At 62.1% G+C, this 14,727-nt stretch overlaps 1 protein-coding gene across 1 annotated transcript; it reads left to right on the plus strand.

Moving 5' to 3' along the window:
• The first annotated feature begins 8,853 nt into the window (after nt 1-8,853).
• On the plus strand, nt 8,854-12,840 carry OPN1SW (opsin 1, short wave sensitive). The gene is made up of 5 exons (XM_009900219.2): nt 8,854-9,243; nt 9,813-9,981; nt 10,361-10,526; nt 11,148-11,387; nt 12,633-12,840. The coding sequence occupies exons 1-5, from the start codon at nt 8,898-8,900 to the stop codon at nt 12,753-12,755; spliced, it is 1,044 nt and encodes a 347-aa protein (XP_009898521.1). The 5' UTR covers nt 8,854-8,897; the 3' UTR covers nt 12,756-12,840.
• The last annotated feature ends 1,887 nt before the right edge of the window (nt 12,841-14,727 follow it).

Consider the following 14,727-nt stretch of genomic DNA (forward strand, 5'->3'; position numbering starts at 1 on the left):
TCCTCAAAGAGGTCCTGGGTCAATCCTGGTGCCTGGGGTGGAGGTCCCAGATCAATCCTGGGCTCCTAAAGGGGTCCCGAGTTAATGCGAGTGCCCGGGGTGGGGTCTCAGTTCCCGGTGGTAATCCCGGTGGGGTTCTGGGGGGGTCCCGGGTGGGGGTTCCGGGGGCAGAGCCGGTTCCCGGACTCGCTTCCCAGTCCCCGGTGAGTTCCCGGTACTGGAGCAGCAGCACCCCGGTGCGGTCCGGGGTCCCTGGTACCAGTTCCCGATGGGGTGCGGGTCCGGAGCGGGGCCCAGTGAGGTCCCAGTAGCGTACGGGTCGGTTCCCGGGGTCGGTTCCCGGTGGGGTCCGGTGAGATCTCGGTGGGTTCCTGGAGCAGAACAGTTGTTGCCTGTAGGGTCCGGTAGGGTCCCGGTGAGGTCCAGTCGGTTCCCAGTGGTGTCCCGGAGCGGAGCAGCAGTTCCCAGTAGAGTCCCGGTGGAGTCCGGTTAGGTCCCGGTGAGTTCCCGGTGGGGTCCCGGGGCGGAGCAGTGGTTCTCGGCAGGGTCCGGTGGGGTCCGGTGGGTTGCCGGTGGGTTCCCGGAAAGGAGCAGCGGTTCTCAGTAGGGTCCGGTCGATTCGCGGTGGGGTCCGGAGCGGAGCAGCGGTTCCCGGTGCCGGTTCCCGGCGGGGTGCGGGTCCGGAGCGAGGCCCGGGCGGGCGGTAAGTGGCAGGGCGGGGGGCGGCGGCGGCGGCTTTAAGCACAGCCCCGGTCCGGCCCCCGCGGCCACGGGAGGGGCCCGGTGTGGGGGGTGGGAGGGGAGGCTGTGACCGCAGCCGCTATTTATAGCCCCGGAGGCACCAGCACCGGCCACCGGCACTGCACCCCATGCACCGGGAACCCCAAAATCCTGGCACCTTCCGGACTCCCCAGCCCCCCTCGAACACCGGGAACCCCCGAACTCCGAACCTGGGGAACCCCAAACCCCGGCACCCCTGAACGACAGTACCCAGAGACCCTCAAAACACCAGCAGCCCTAAACTGGGCACCCCAAACGCCCTACCCTCTAAACCCTGGCTCCCCCAAAACCTTGGCACTCCTGGCAGCCCTATAGCCCAGACACTCCAACACCCCAAAACCTCGGCAGCAGCACCCTGGGCACCCCAACACCTTGGAATTCTGGGCACCCCAAAAAGTGGTACACCAATAACTGGCACCTCAACACCCAAGGCGCATGGGCACCCCAATACTGGGCACCCCAATACTTGGCACCCTAATGCCTGACACCTCAATACTTCGGGCACTCGAGTGTCTGGCACACCAATACCCAAGGCACCTGGGCAGCCCCATGCCTGGCATCCCAACACCCAAGGCACCTGGACACCCCAGTGCCTTGTACCCTAATGACCTGGGCACCTAGACACCCCAATAACTGGCATCGCTGTGTCTGGCACTCTGATATCCTGGGCACCCCAAAACCTAGCACACCGCCACCTGCCCTCCAATGCCCAGGGCACTCTGGGCACCCTAATGCCTGGCACCTCAATACCCAAGGCAGGTGGACACCCCAATGCCTGGCACCCTAATACCTTGGACACACTTATACCTGGCACCCCAACACCCAAGGCACCCCAATACCCTGCCGAGCTGGGCACCCAAATTCCTGGCACTGAACACCCCTCCTCCAGGACCCCTCAGAAGACCCCCAGGAGACTCCCACCCCTACCACAGGACCCCCACAAAAATCCCCACGAGGCTCCCATCAGTCCTCTAACATAGAACCCCGCACAGGACACCCCCATCGGCCCCCCCACCTTGGGACCCCCCACCCAGTCCTCCCCCTCCGATCAGTTGCTCCCCCTCAGGACTCCCCCCCAATATTGTGCCCTTAGGACTCCCCCACCAGGGCCCTCCCTTTTTGGACCTAAACTGGGTGCTGGGGGGTCGGGGGGGGAGCTGCTAGGATCTTTGGGTGCTCTGAGTCCTTTGTTTGGGGAGATGGGGAATGAATTTTGGGGGGGTTACATCAGCAGCCCCCCCCCCCATTTCCGGCTGCTGACGTCACCATCACCCCCCCTGGAAGCTTCCAGCGGGTGTGGGGGGAGGAGGATGGTGAGGGAGGGGAACACGTTTGGGTACTCCTTTTGCACCCCGCCATGACTCAGCTCCCCCCCCAGTCAGGACATCCCGGAGGGGGGTGGTGTCATTGTGGGGAGGGGGGGTCAGGGTGACAGCGGGTGACACTTTTGGGTTGGGGGGGTGGGGGGGGTGCCAATGTCGCCTGAGCCAGCCCCTAAAAATAACCCAGCGAGTCACAGCCACGCACCCAAAATACCCCGGGGAGAGGGGCACGGGGGGGGCACAAACCGAGCTTGGGGGAGGGGGGGCACCCACAGCAGGGTGGGCACCCATAGGTGGCACCCCCCCCCCCCCCTCCCGGCGCCCCCTTTCCCCCAAGGACACTCGAACCAAGGGGAGATGTGCGGGGGTGGGGGGTGTTTATTGGGGGGTCAGGGTGCTGGGGGGGGGTCAGGATGGTGTTGGGGAGTCAGGGTGCTCCAGAGGTGGGGAGCAGGGTGCTGGGGCCGGCGGGGTCAGGGGAGGTCAGGGTAGCTGGGGGAGGTGTTGGGTGTCCAGGGGGGGTCAGGATGCTGAGGGGGAGTCAGGAGGGGTCACAGTGCTGGGGGCGTCATGGTGCTCCCCAGTGCCTCAGCCGTGCTTCAGGTAGGGGCAGAGAAACATGAGGCTGGAGGCCATCACGAAGAAGACAAAGGGGTTTAACCTCTTGGGGGTCTCCTGGGGACACACACAGAGGACACAGGGGTCAGGGCCACCCCCCAGAAGGTGACAACCCCAAACCCTGTGTGTGCCCCCCACACCTCACCACGTTACCTGGGGCTCCTCGGGTGGGGGTGGGGGACACAGGGCCAGGAGACCTGTGGTGGGTTCTGGTGTCTCCACCAACCTATAAAGATAGGATGGAGGTGTGGATGGGGACACGGGCAGGGGACAGGGGACGTGAGGATGAGGACAGGGGGACCGTGGGGACAGGGGCAGGGGCAGAGAGGGTATGGGGAGAGACACAACATGACCGTGGGGACATAGGGACAGACCTGGACATGGCTGGGGGCACGGAAAGCCTGGGCAGAGGGACAAGGGGGACACGAGCAGGGGGAGAGAGGGGACATCACCATGGGGACAGATGGGGACGTGGCTGGGGGCACGGAAGGCCTGGGCAGGGGGACAAGGGGGACACGAGCAGGGGGAGACACGGGGAAAGGGGGACTGTGGAGGACATGGGGGACTGTGGAGGACATGGGGGTCAGGAGGACAGATGACCACGGGTGAGGGAAGAAGGGCCATGAGGACAAGAAGGACGTGACTGTGGGGACACAGGGGCCGTGGCTGGGTGGCAGTGGGGACAGAAGGATTCCCCTGGGTGCAGCAGGGGCACAGTACCCGTGGCAGGAGGAGCTGAGCTGCCGGCGACAGAGCTGCACAGCCTCCTGCTCCTCATCCAGCAGCTGCTGCTGCCTGCGCAGCTGGGACAGCTCCTCTGAGGGACACCAACCTCAGCCCCTGCCACCCAACCTCACCCCGTGCCACAAAGCCTCAACCCCTGCCATCCAACCTCAGCCCAGGGCACTCAGCCTCAGCCCCTGCCACCCAACCTCACCCCGTGCCACAAAGCCTCAACCCCTGCCATCCAACCTCAGCCCAGGGCACCCAGCCTCAGCCCCTGCCACCCAACCTCATCCAGTGCCACCCAACCTCAGCCCAGGGCACCCAGCTTCAGCCCCTGCCACCCAGCCTCAGCCCCTGCCACCCAGCCTCACCCAGTGCAACCCAACCTCAGCCCAGGGCACCCAGCCTCAGCCCCTGCCACCCAGCCTCACCCAGTGCCACCCAACCTCAGCCCAGGGCACCCAGCCTCAGCCCCTGCCACCCAGCCTCACCCAGTGCCACCCAACCTCAGCCCAGGGCACCCAGCCTCAGCCCCTGCCACCCAGCCTCACCCAGTGCCACCCAACCTCAGCCCAGGGCACCCAGCCTCACCCTGTGCCACCCAACCTCACCCCGTGCCACCCAGCCTCAGTCCATGCCCCCAGTCTTGGCCCAGGGCACCACCATCCTACCAGGGCCACCACTCCATGCCCACCACCCCATGCCCACCACCCTCGCACTCCATGCCCACCATCCCACCATGGCCACTGCACCACAATTCCATGCCCACCACCCCCAAAGTTCCATGCCCACTCTTCCACCATGCCCACCTTCTCCCCACCATGCCCACCACCCCACCATGCCCCTCCCTGGCACCTTGGAGCTGTGTCACCTTGGTGGTGGCACCCTCCAGCTGCTTGTCCCTTTGCTGGGCATTAGCCCTCAGGGTGGTGACCTCCAGCTGGTAGCGGGCACAGAGCTGGTGCCTGCGCTGCAGCCGTGCCCGCAGCTGTGCCACCTCCAGGCGCAGCAGCATCACCTCCATGGCAGCGTGTGCCCGCTCCACCCGAGCCAGGGCCAGGGCCTGCTCCAGTTGCTCTTGTTTGGCCACTTGCCCAGCTTGCAGCGTGCCCAGTTCCAGCTGCAGTGCCTGCAGATCCCCTGGGAGAGGGCACAGGAGGGACACTGGGCACAGGTGCCAGCATTGATGGATGCCCAAGCTCTCTATGGGTGTCCACCTTTGGAATGCCCAGCCTTGGGGTACTCATCACTGGGGTGCCCATCCCTGAGGTCTCTACCTCTGTGGGGTGGTGCCCATCTCTATGGATGCCCATCTTTGGGGTACTCATCCCTGGGGTCTCCATGGACGAGGTGCCCACCACCTTGGGGTGACAATCTCTAGGCTGCCCATGCCTGAGGGTGCCAATCACTGGGGTGCCCATCCCTGGATGTGCCCATCCCCAGGGTCTCTATCTCCACGGGGAGCTGCCCATCCATATGGAGAGCCCCTCCCTATGGCTGCCCATCTTTGGGGTGTCTACCCTTGGGGTGCCCATCTCAGGGGGTGCCTATTATCCTTGGGCTACCTGAGGGTCCCTACCCCCATGGGGTGCCCATTCTTGGAGGTGCCCATCCAAGGGAGGTGCCCAGCCCTATGTGGTCCTATGCCTAGGGGTGGCAGTCACTATGGGGTGCCCCTCCCTGGCGCCTTGGGGCTGTGTCACCTGCACAGTGGCACCCTGCAGCTGCTGGTCCCTCTACTGGGCATCAGCCCTCAGGGCAGTGACCTCCAGCTGGCAGCAGGCACAGAGCTGGTGCCTGAGCTGTAGCCTTGCCCGCAGCTGTGCCACCTCCAGCCATGGCAGCATCACCTCCATGGCTGCATGTGCCCACTGCACCCATGCCCATGCTAGTGCCCAGCTTGCAGTGTGCCCAGTTCCAGCTGCAGCACCTGCATCTCTGCTGCGAGAGAGCACAGGAGGGACACTGGGCACAGGTCACGGGGTGCCAGTACCCATGGGTGCATATCTTTGTGGGTGCCTATCTCTGTGGGTGCCCGTCACTGGGGTTGCCAAACCTCTATGGGGTGCCCAGCCTTGGGGTGTCCATCTCTGGGGTGCCCATAGCTGGGGGTGCCAAGCCCCTATGGGGTGGATGCCAACACTTGGGGTGTCCACTTGTTGGGGTGCCCACCCCTGGGGGGTTGGGGGTGTGCCAGCCCCCATGGGGTGATCATTCTCAGGGGGCCCACCACCCCTAGGGTGTCATCTCATGGGGGTGCCCACCCTTAGGGTGCACCCTCTCTGGAGTGCCAATTTCGGGGGGGGAACCCCCCCCCAGGGTTTCCCTTCTGTTTGGGGTGCCCACCCTTGGGGGAGTGCCTACACCTGAGAGGAGAGGTGCCAGCCCTATTGGGTGCCCATTCCCAGGGTGCCCGTCACCCTTCGGGTGCCAATTCCTGGAGGTGCCTACCCTGGGGGTACCCACTTTTGGGGTTCCCAGCCCTGAAGGTGTCAGTCTCGTGCCCCCTTGGCTCACTGCCCTCAGTGGAGATGTCTGGGAGCTCCATGGCTCTGAGCCCTGTGCTCTCCTCGCTGTCACCAGGGCCACTGTCACCAGGGTGGCACCTCCCTGGCAACCACCCACCCCAGGGAGAGGCCCTGCCCACACCAGTGCCACACCGGTGCCACCAGTACCCTTGCAACAAGCACTGGGGGGTGAGGAGGGGATTTGTTCACTCTGGAACCTGCTGATGCCACCTCCAACCTCACCTAACCCAGTGCAGCCCAGTATGACCCAGTACAGTATGAACACCTCTGATCCCACCCACTATGGCCCAGTACAGCCCAGTACAGCCTGGTTCAGCCCAGTACAGCCCAGTATGGCCCACTTTGGTACTGTCCAGTCCAGTATGCCCAGTACAGCCCAGTACAGCCCAGTAGACCCCAGTAGAGTGTAGTATGACACATCCCAGTACAATCCAGTACTGCCCAGTATAGTACAGCGCAGTACTGTACGCCCCAGTACGGTATGGTACAGCCTGCTTCAGCCCAGTACCGCCTGGCACGGCCCAGTATGGCACACTTGGGTACTATCCAGCCCAGCAGAGTGCACCTGGTACCTCCCAGTACATCCCAGTACACCCCAGTACGGTATGGTACAGCCTGCTTCAGCCTGGTACCGCCTGGCACGGCCCAGTATGGCACACTTGGGTACTATCCAGCCCAGCAGAGTGCACCTGGTACCTCCCAGTACATCCCAGTACGCCCCAGTACGGTATGGTACAGCCTGGTTCAGCCTGGTACCGCCTGGCATGGCCCAGTATGGCCCACTTGGGTACTATCCAGCCCAGCAGAGTGCACCTGGTACCTCCCAGTACATCCCAGTACGCCCCAGTACAGTATGGTACAGCTTGCTTCAGCCCAGTCTGGTCCAGTCTGGCCCAGTTTGGTCCTGTACACCGCAGTCCAGTCCACCCCAGCTCGTCCCAGTCCAGCCCATCCAGCACAGGATCCACCCCCTACCCCCCACCCCTTTATATGCAGCCCCCAACCCGGGTGGGGGGGTCCCAGGAGCCTTTAATCCCCCCCCTAAGCAGCTTGTGCTCAGCCTTCCGGGGTGGGGGCAGGAAAATTGAGGGGGGGAGGGCAGGAAAGGCGTTGGTAGCGGGGCAGAAAGGGGGTGTAAGGGGGGGGGGCTAAGAAAAGGGGTTCTGAGGAGGGCAGAAAAAAGAGGGGGGAGGGGGTGGCAGGAAAATGCCCCTTTCCAACCCCCCCTCCAAGGGGCACCAAAGGGTGCTGTGGGTGATGGGGTGTTGACCTCATTGGGGCACCCCAAACCCCTCTGAGTGACCCCAGTCCCTCCTGAGAAACCTCAGCTCCTCCTGGATGATCCCAAACACCCCCTGGGTCCCCCCAGCTCCCCCAAGACACTCAAAATCCCCTTGGGTGACCCCTATCCATCCTCGGTGACCCCAATCCCCCCAGATAACTCCAACTCCTCGTTGGTGATCCCAAATGCCTCTCTGGGGGACCCCAACACCCCTGGGTGACTCCAAACTCCTCCTGGATGACCCCAAATCCCCTGAAGGACCCCAGCTCCCCCCTGGTTGACACCAACCCCCTTTGGGTGACCCCAAAACTCTCTGGTTGACCCAACCCCCCTTGGGATACCCCAAACCTCTCTGGTTGACCCCAGCCCCTCTTGGGTGATCCCAGACCCCTCTCCTTGACCCAAAGCTCTTCTTGGGGCACCCCAAACCCTTCTGGTTGATCTCAGTTCCCCTTTGGGTGACTCCAAACGCTCCTGGGTGATCCTAAACCCCTCTTGTTGACCCCAAACCCTTCTTGGGGCACCCCAAACCCTTCTGGTTGACCCTAGCTCCCTCGTTGACCCCAATTCTTCTTGGGTAACCCCAAATCCCCTTGGCTGACCCCAGATTCCTCTGGTTGACCTTGATCCCCTTGGAGCATCCTAAACCCTTCTGGTTGACCTCAAACCCCTCTAGTTGACCCAAATCCTCCTTGGATGACCCCAATCCTTTTTAGGTGACCTCAATCCCCACCTGGGGTCACCCCAAATCCCTCCTACATCACCCCAATGCCTCTCCCTCAAGACCAACACAAGCCAAAGGATCCAGACCCTCCTGGTGGCCTCACAACCAACCTTTTGGGGACCCCAACCCATCGTGTGTCCCTGGGGATCCCAATCCATTGTGTGTCTCTGGAGACCCCAACCCATCGTGTGTCCCTGGGGATCCCAATCCATTGTGTGTCTCTGGAGACCCCAACCCATCGTGTGTCCCTGGGGATCCCAATCCATTGTGTGTCTCTGGAGACCCCAACTCATTGTGTGTCTCTGGAGACCCCAACTCATTTTGTGTCCCTGGGGACCCCCAACCCATCGTGTGTCCCTGGGGATCCCCAACCCATCGTGTGTCCCTGGGGATCCCAACCCATTGTGTGTCTCTGGAGACCCCAACCCATCATGTGTCCCTGGGGATCCCAACCCATCATGTGTCCCTGGGGATCCCAACCCATCGTGTGTCCCTGGAGACCCCAACTCATTTTGTGTCCCTGGGGATCCCAACCCATCGTGTGTTCCTGGAGACCCCAACTTATTTTGTGTCCCTGGGGATCCCCAACCCATTGTGTGTCCCTGGGGATCCCAACCCATTGTGTGTCCCTGGGGATCCCCAACCCATTGTGTGTCCCCGGGGACCTCCTTAACCCCAAGTCAAGCTGGGGTGGGGTCTTCTCATCACCCCCCTCCACCAAATCCCGGCAATCGGCTCGTCCCAGCTTAAGGAGGCTGCTTAAGGGCTGAGCCGGGCTTAGCCCCCCTCCTAATCCCCAAGTTTGCTCCTTGATCCCCCCCCCAAGCCCTTAAGCAGCTTTTGGGCTCGGCCAAAGGTATATCAAGAGGGGGAGGGCAGGGGACCACCAGCATGCCCCCCCCGCCGCGCCACCAGCCATGTCGGGGGACGAAGAGTTCTACCTGTTCAAGAACAGCTCCTCGGTGGGGCCCTGGGACGGGCCCCAGTACCACATCGCCCCTCTGTGGGCCTTCCACCTGCAGACCGCCTTCATGGGCTTCGTCTTCCTGGTGGGCACCCCCCTCAACGCCGTGGTCCTGGTGGTCACCGTCAAGTACAAGAAGCTGAGGCAGCCTCTCAACTACATCCTGGTGAACATCTCCTTCAGCGGCTTCCTGTCCTGCATCTTCAGCGTCTTCACCGTCTTCGTCTCCAGCTCCCAGGGCTACTTCATCTTCGGCAAGCACATCTGTGCCTTGGAGGGCTTCGCCGGGGCCACCGGAGGTAGGCGTGGAGGGCGGCGGGGACGCCGCCCCACGGGGCTTCGGCCCGGGGCAGGGCTGAACTGAGTGGGCTTGGGGGTGGAAGGACTCATCATGGCTTGGTAGGGTTGGGGGTGGAGGTTGTCACCGGAGTTTGGTGGGGTTGGAGGTGAAGGAGACTGCTGGGGTTTGGCGGGGTTGGAGGTGGAGGGCATCGCCACGGTTGAGTAGGTTGGAGGTGGTTGCTGGGGTTCGGCAGGGTTGGAAGTGGAAGAGGCTGCTGGGGTTTGGTAGGGTTGGAGGTGGAGGTGGTTGCTGGGGTTTAGCAGGGTTGGAGGTGGAGGTCATCACTGGGGTTTGGTGGGGGTGGAGGACTTGGTGTGATGACCATGACCTGCTGAGGTTGTAGGTAGGGTGACCACCACCCTGGTGGGGCTGTAGGCAGGGTGACCACCATGTTCTGCTGAAGTTGGGGTGACCGCCATGGTTTGGTGGGTTTGTAGGTTGGGATGAGCACCATGGTCTGAGGGAACTGAGGTGACCACCATGGTTTGGTGGGGCCGTGGTTGAGGTGGTGGTGTCCCCCCCCAGGGCTGGTGACAGGGTGGTCCTTGGCCTTCCTGGCCTTCGAGCGCTACATCGTCATCTGCAAGCCCTTCGGCAACTTCCGCTTCAGCTCTAAGCACGCCCTGATGGTGGTGGCTGCCACCTGGGTCATCGGCCTCGGGGTGGCACTGCCACCCTTCTTCGGCTGGAGCAGGTGGGTGCTGCTGCCCAAGGTGGGCAGCATCTCCAAGGTGGGTGGAAAAGGATTAGGAGGGTGCCAAGAAGGTGCTGGGACAACCAGAAGGACCATGGAGGTACCATAGAGGTGCCCCGGGGGTGCCAGGAGGGTGCTGGGCCACCAGTGGTGCCACAAAGATGTCGCAGGGTGCAACAGGGGTGCCACAGGGGTGCCAGGTGATGCCACGTGTGTGGCAGAGCTCCAGAGCAGCATGGCTGTACCATGGGAGTACCACTGAATCAGTGTAGGGGTGCCAGGAGCTGCCACAGATGTGCCCCATTGGTGCAGAGCAGTCTGGCAGTGCCATGGGGGTGCCCCGGGGGTGCCAGCCAGAGCTGAGGCTGTGTGCCCACAGGTATGTGCCCGAGGGGCTGCAGTGCTCCTGCGGGCCTGACTGGTACACGGTGGGCACCAAGTACAAGAGCGAGTACTACACCTGGTTCCTCTTCATCTTCTGCTTCATCGTGCCCCTCTCCCTCATCATCTTCTCCTACTCCCAGCTGCTCAGCGCACTGCGGGCCGTGAGTCCCAGCAGGCACAGCGGGCACGGGGGTGTGGGTGGGAGGGAGGTGGGCAAGGAGAGGGATGGAGGGAGGAAGGGAGGGAGGGATGGATGCAGCAAGGATGGAGGGAGGGAAGGATGGATGGATGGAGGGAGGGAGGGAGGGAGGGAGCAAGGGAAGGAAGGTTGGAAATATGGAGGGGAGGTTGGAGAGATGGAGGGAAGGTTGGAGGGAGGGAGGGAAGGAAGGATGGAGTGATGGGGGATGGAGCAGGAGCATTAGCTGCAGGGATGGACAGATGAAGAGATAGAGGGTGGAGGGGAGAAGGAGAAATGGAAGGATGGAGGAGGAGTGATGGCTGGAGAGCCAGAGGGATGTCAGGACGGGGGGACAGGGGGATGGGGAAATGGAGAGATGAAGAGATGGAGGGTAGAGGGGAGGAGACACGGTGGGATGGAGGAGGAGTGCTGGCTGGAGAGCCGGAGGGATGTCAGGACGGGGGGGACAGGGAGCTGCAGAGGGAGGGCTGGAGGATCTGAGGGGTTGGAGGCAGGGAGGGCTGCCAGCAGGGAGGTGGGCACGGCTGGAGGGCCGGGAGAGCGGCGGCGGCGCAGGCCCCGAGCCTCGGCCCGTTGGCAGGTGGCGGCGCAGCAGCAGGAGTCGGCCACGACGCAGAAGGCGGAGCGGGAGGTGTCGCGCATGGTGGTGGTGATGGTCGGCTCCTTCTGCCTCTGCTACGTGCCCTACGCCGCCCTGGCCATGTACATGGTCAACAACCGCGACCACGGCCTGGACCTGCGCCTGGTCACCATCCCTGCCTTCTTCTCCAAGAGCGCCTGCGTCTACAACCCCATCATCTACTGCTTCATGAACAAACAGGTGCCGCCGGCCGCTCCCCAGCGGGGCAGGAGCACTGCCAGGGGCACCAGCCCGACAGGGACCTCCCGGCTGCCCAGGGGCATCTGGGAACACCTGGGGCATGGGGTCATCCAAGGACAGCAGGGTGGCAGGGACATCCTGGGGTGCCCGAGGACACCTGGGTGATGGGGTCATCCAAGGACAGCAGGGTGGCAGGGACATCCTGGGGTGCCCGAGGACACCTGGGTGATGGGGTCATCCAAGGACAGCAGGGTGGCAGGGACATCCTGGGGTGCCCGAGGACACCTGGGGCATGGGGTCATCCAAGGACAGCAGGGTGGCAGGGACATCCTGGGGTGCCTGAGGACACCTGGGTGATGGGGTCATCCAAGGACAGCAGGGTGGCAGGGACATCCTGGGGTGCCCGAGGACACCTGGGGCATGGGATCATCCAAGGACAGCAGGGTGGCAGGGACATCCTGGGGTGCCCGAGGACACCTGGGTGATGAACTCATCCATGGACATCAGGGTGACAGGGATGTCCAAGGACACCTGGGCAATGGGGACATCTTGGGGTGCCCAAGAACATCTGGGGACCAGGGACATCCCAGAGCAATCTGAGACATTCAAGGAAATCTGGGCAATGAGGACACACCCATGGACACCCGAGACGGGGACACCTCAGGGTTGACCGAGGACATCCAGGGATCAGGGACACCCCAGGACAACTTGGCAATGGAGACATCCTGGGACATTTGGGCAATGGGGAGATCTTGGGGTGCCCAAAGACAGCTGGGGACATCCAGAGACACCTCAGGACAGCCAGGCAAGGGGGAGATCTTGGAGAGCCCAAGGACGTCCAGGGAGCAGGGACATCCAAGCAATGGGGACAGCCAGGGACATCCAGAGGTCCAGGGACATCTGGGTGATGGAGACATCCGGGAGTAACCATGGAGTAGGGACCTGAGACGCCTGGTACCAATGGCCAGGGGACATGTTCAGAGCAAGGACACCTGGGGATGGGGAACAAGAAAGCATGAGGGGCCACCTTGTGCCTCTTGGAGATACCCAGGGCTGCCTGAGGCCAGCTGGCCACATCCAGAGCCATCTCCGCGTGGAGGCACCACATCTTTGGGCACAGGAGATGGGCTCAAGGTGCCATCAAGGATCAACATGGCACTTCCATCCAGGGATGGAAACAAGGGATGGAAGCAAGGGTCAAGGGGCATCCTGGGGCTGGCCCTGATGACACTCCTGTCCCCACAGTTCCGGGCCTGCATCATGGAGACCGTATGTGGAAGGCCCATGACGGACGACTCGGACATCTCCAGCTCGGCCCAGAAGACAGAGGTCTCCTCTGTGTCCTCCAGCCAGGTCAGCCCCAGCTGAGGAGCCACCAGAACCTGCCCCAGCCCCACAGCCAGCCCTTGTCTGCTCTCTCTCTGGGGCCGGGGCTGCCCTGGGGGGCTGGGGCCGCCCTGGGGGGCTGGGGCCACCCTCTTGGCCAGTATAGGATGTAGACAGAGGTGGGACAATAAAAACCATCCCTGTGGTCCAAAACCAACCTCAAGTCCATCTGCACCTCGGGGTGGGGGCAGGGAGGTGGGGTGCTGCCCCCCAACACCCATGTTGGGGGCTGAGGCAAGGTTGAGTGACACCTGTGGGGCTGGGGTGGAGCTGAGCTCTCTACCTGTGGGGCAAGGGTGGGGTTGAATCCCCCATCCGTGGGGCTGGGGTGGAGCTGAGCTCTCTACCTCTGGGGCAAGGGTGGGGTTGAATCCCCCATCCGTGGGGCTGGGGTGGAGCTGAGCTCTCTACCTCTGGGGCAAGGGTGGGGTTGAATCCCCCATCCGTGGGGCTGGGGGGGGGTTTGGCTGCCATCCATGGGGTTGAGCCCCCACCTCTCTGGGGCTGGGGTGGGTCCGAGCCCCCCATCCATGGGGCTAGGTGGTTCTGAGCCCCTCATCTGTGGGGCAAGGGTGGGTCTGAGCCCCCCATCCTTGGGGCAGGGGGGTCACAAAGGCAGGACCCAACCCCACCAGACCCCCAAAGGCCACCCTAGGACACTGCAGCCCCGCAGTTGGACCCCTCCCACACCCACCTGGTTTAGGATCCAACTTGTGGGGCAGGAGGGTCACCCCCCACCCACATCCCACTTTTTAGGGCTAAAAAGGGCAGAATTGGGTAGGGTGACTGTAAACAGCTTTTATTGAGCTTCGTTTACACCAAAAGGGACCAAAACTGAACCAGCCCCAGGATAAACATCTCGAGGGGTTGGGGGGGGGGAAATGTGGGGGGTGAGCCCCACTTTGCAGGGGGGGGGGAGACAAATTAGTGTCTGACATCATTAATGCTCCCATAAAGTCTTCTGGGGGGAAAAAGGCTGGAAAAGGTGAAGGATTCTGGGTTTTTCCTGGTGTCACCACTTCCAATCCCAGCTGACTCCATCTGGAGTCAATGTAGAGCAAAAATGGCGGGGAGGGTGTTCCAGGAGATAAAAATGGGGGTAAAAAGGGTTAAAATGGTGCTTGGAACCCTAATGTAAGGGTAAAAAAGGGGGTTAAAAACAAAGGGGGGGTGGAGACACCAAGCTCTGAGTAACGCTGGGGCAGAGCCTGGGCTGTGGTCACACCAGAAAAGCAGGAGATGAATATTAATAAAACTAATTAATACTTGAGTAATTTCATGGGGGAAGGGGGAGGTGGGGGGAGCTCAGGGCATCCCCCCCTCCCACCGCTTCCCATCCCTCCTCCACAGCCAGGTTGGGTGGAATCAAGGCACTTTTGGGGCTGGATGAAGCGGGGCTGGGGTGGGTAAGGGTGGGGTGGGTAAGGTTGGGGCTAAACCCGGCCTGACTCAGCTTCAGTGGTGGCTTTGGGTCACGTTTTGGGCCAACCATCAACTTGGGTTGATTTAGGCCTCCAAATAAAACTTTTGCCTTCCATTTTTGGGCTCAAAAAATCAACCCCTTTGGCTTTATTTTGGGCCAAAAGTCGACCTCCCGGCTTTACTTTGGGCCAAAACCAGACCTCTCACTTGAATTTTGGGGCCCAAATCAACCTTTTGTCTTTATTTTGGGCCCCCAAAATCAACCCCCTTGGCTTTAGTTTGGCCCAAAATCAAGCCCCTGCCTCTACAGAGGCCCCAAACTCAACCTTTTGGTTGAATTTTGGGTCCCAAATCAACCTTTTGTCTATATTTTGGGCCTGACAAGAAATCAACTTCCTGGCTCCGTTTCGGCCCAAAATTCAACATCTTGGCTTTATTGTAGCCCAAAATCCAATGGTTTTGGCCCAAAACTCAACCCCCTTCATTTTATTTTGGTTTATTTTTGGGCCCAGAATCAACCTCTTGGCTTTAT

Source organism: Dryobates pubescens, chromosome Z (genome assembly GCF_014839835.1).
Source record: "Dryobates pubescens isolate bDryPub1 chromosome Z, bDryPub1.pri, whole genome shotgun sequence".
In the NCBI taxonomy this organism is placed as follows: domain Eukaryota; kingdom Metazoa; phylum Chordata; class Aves; order Piciformes; family Picidae; genus Dryobates; species Dryobates pubescens.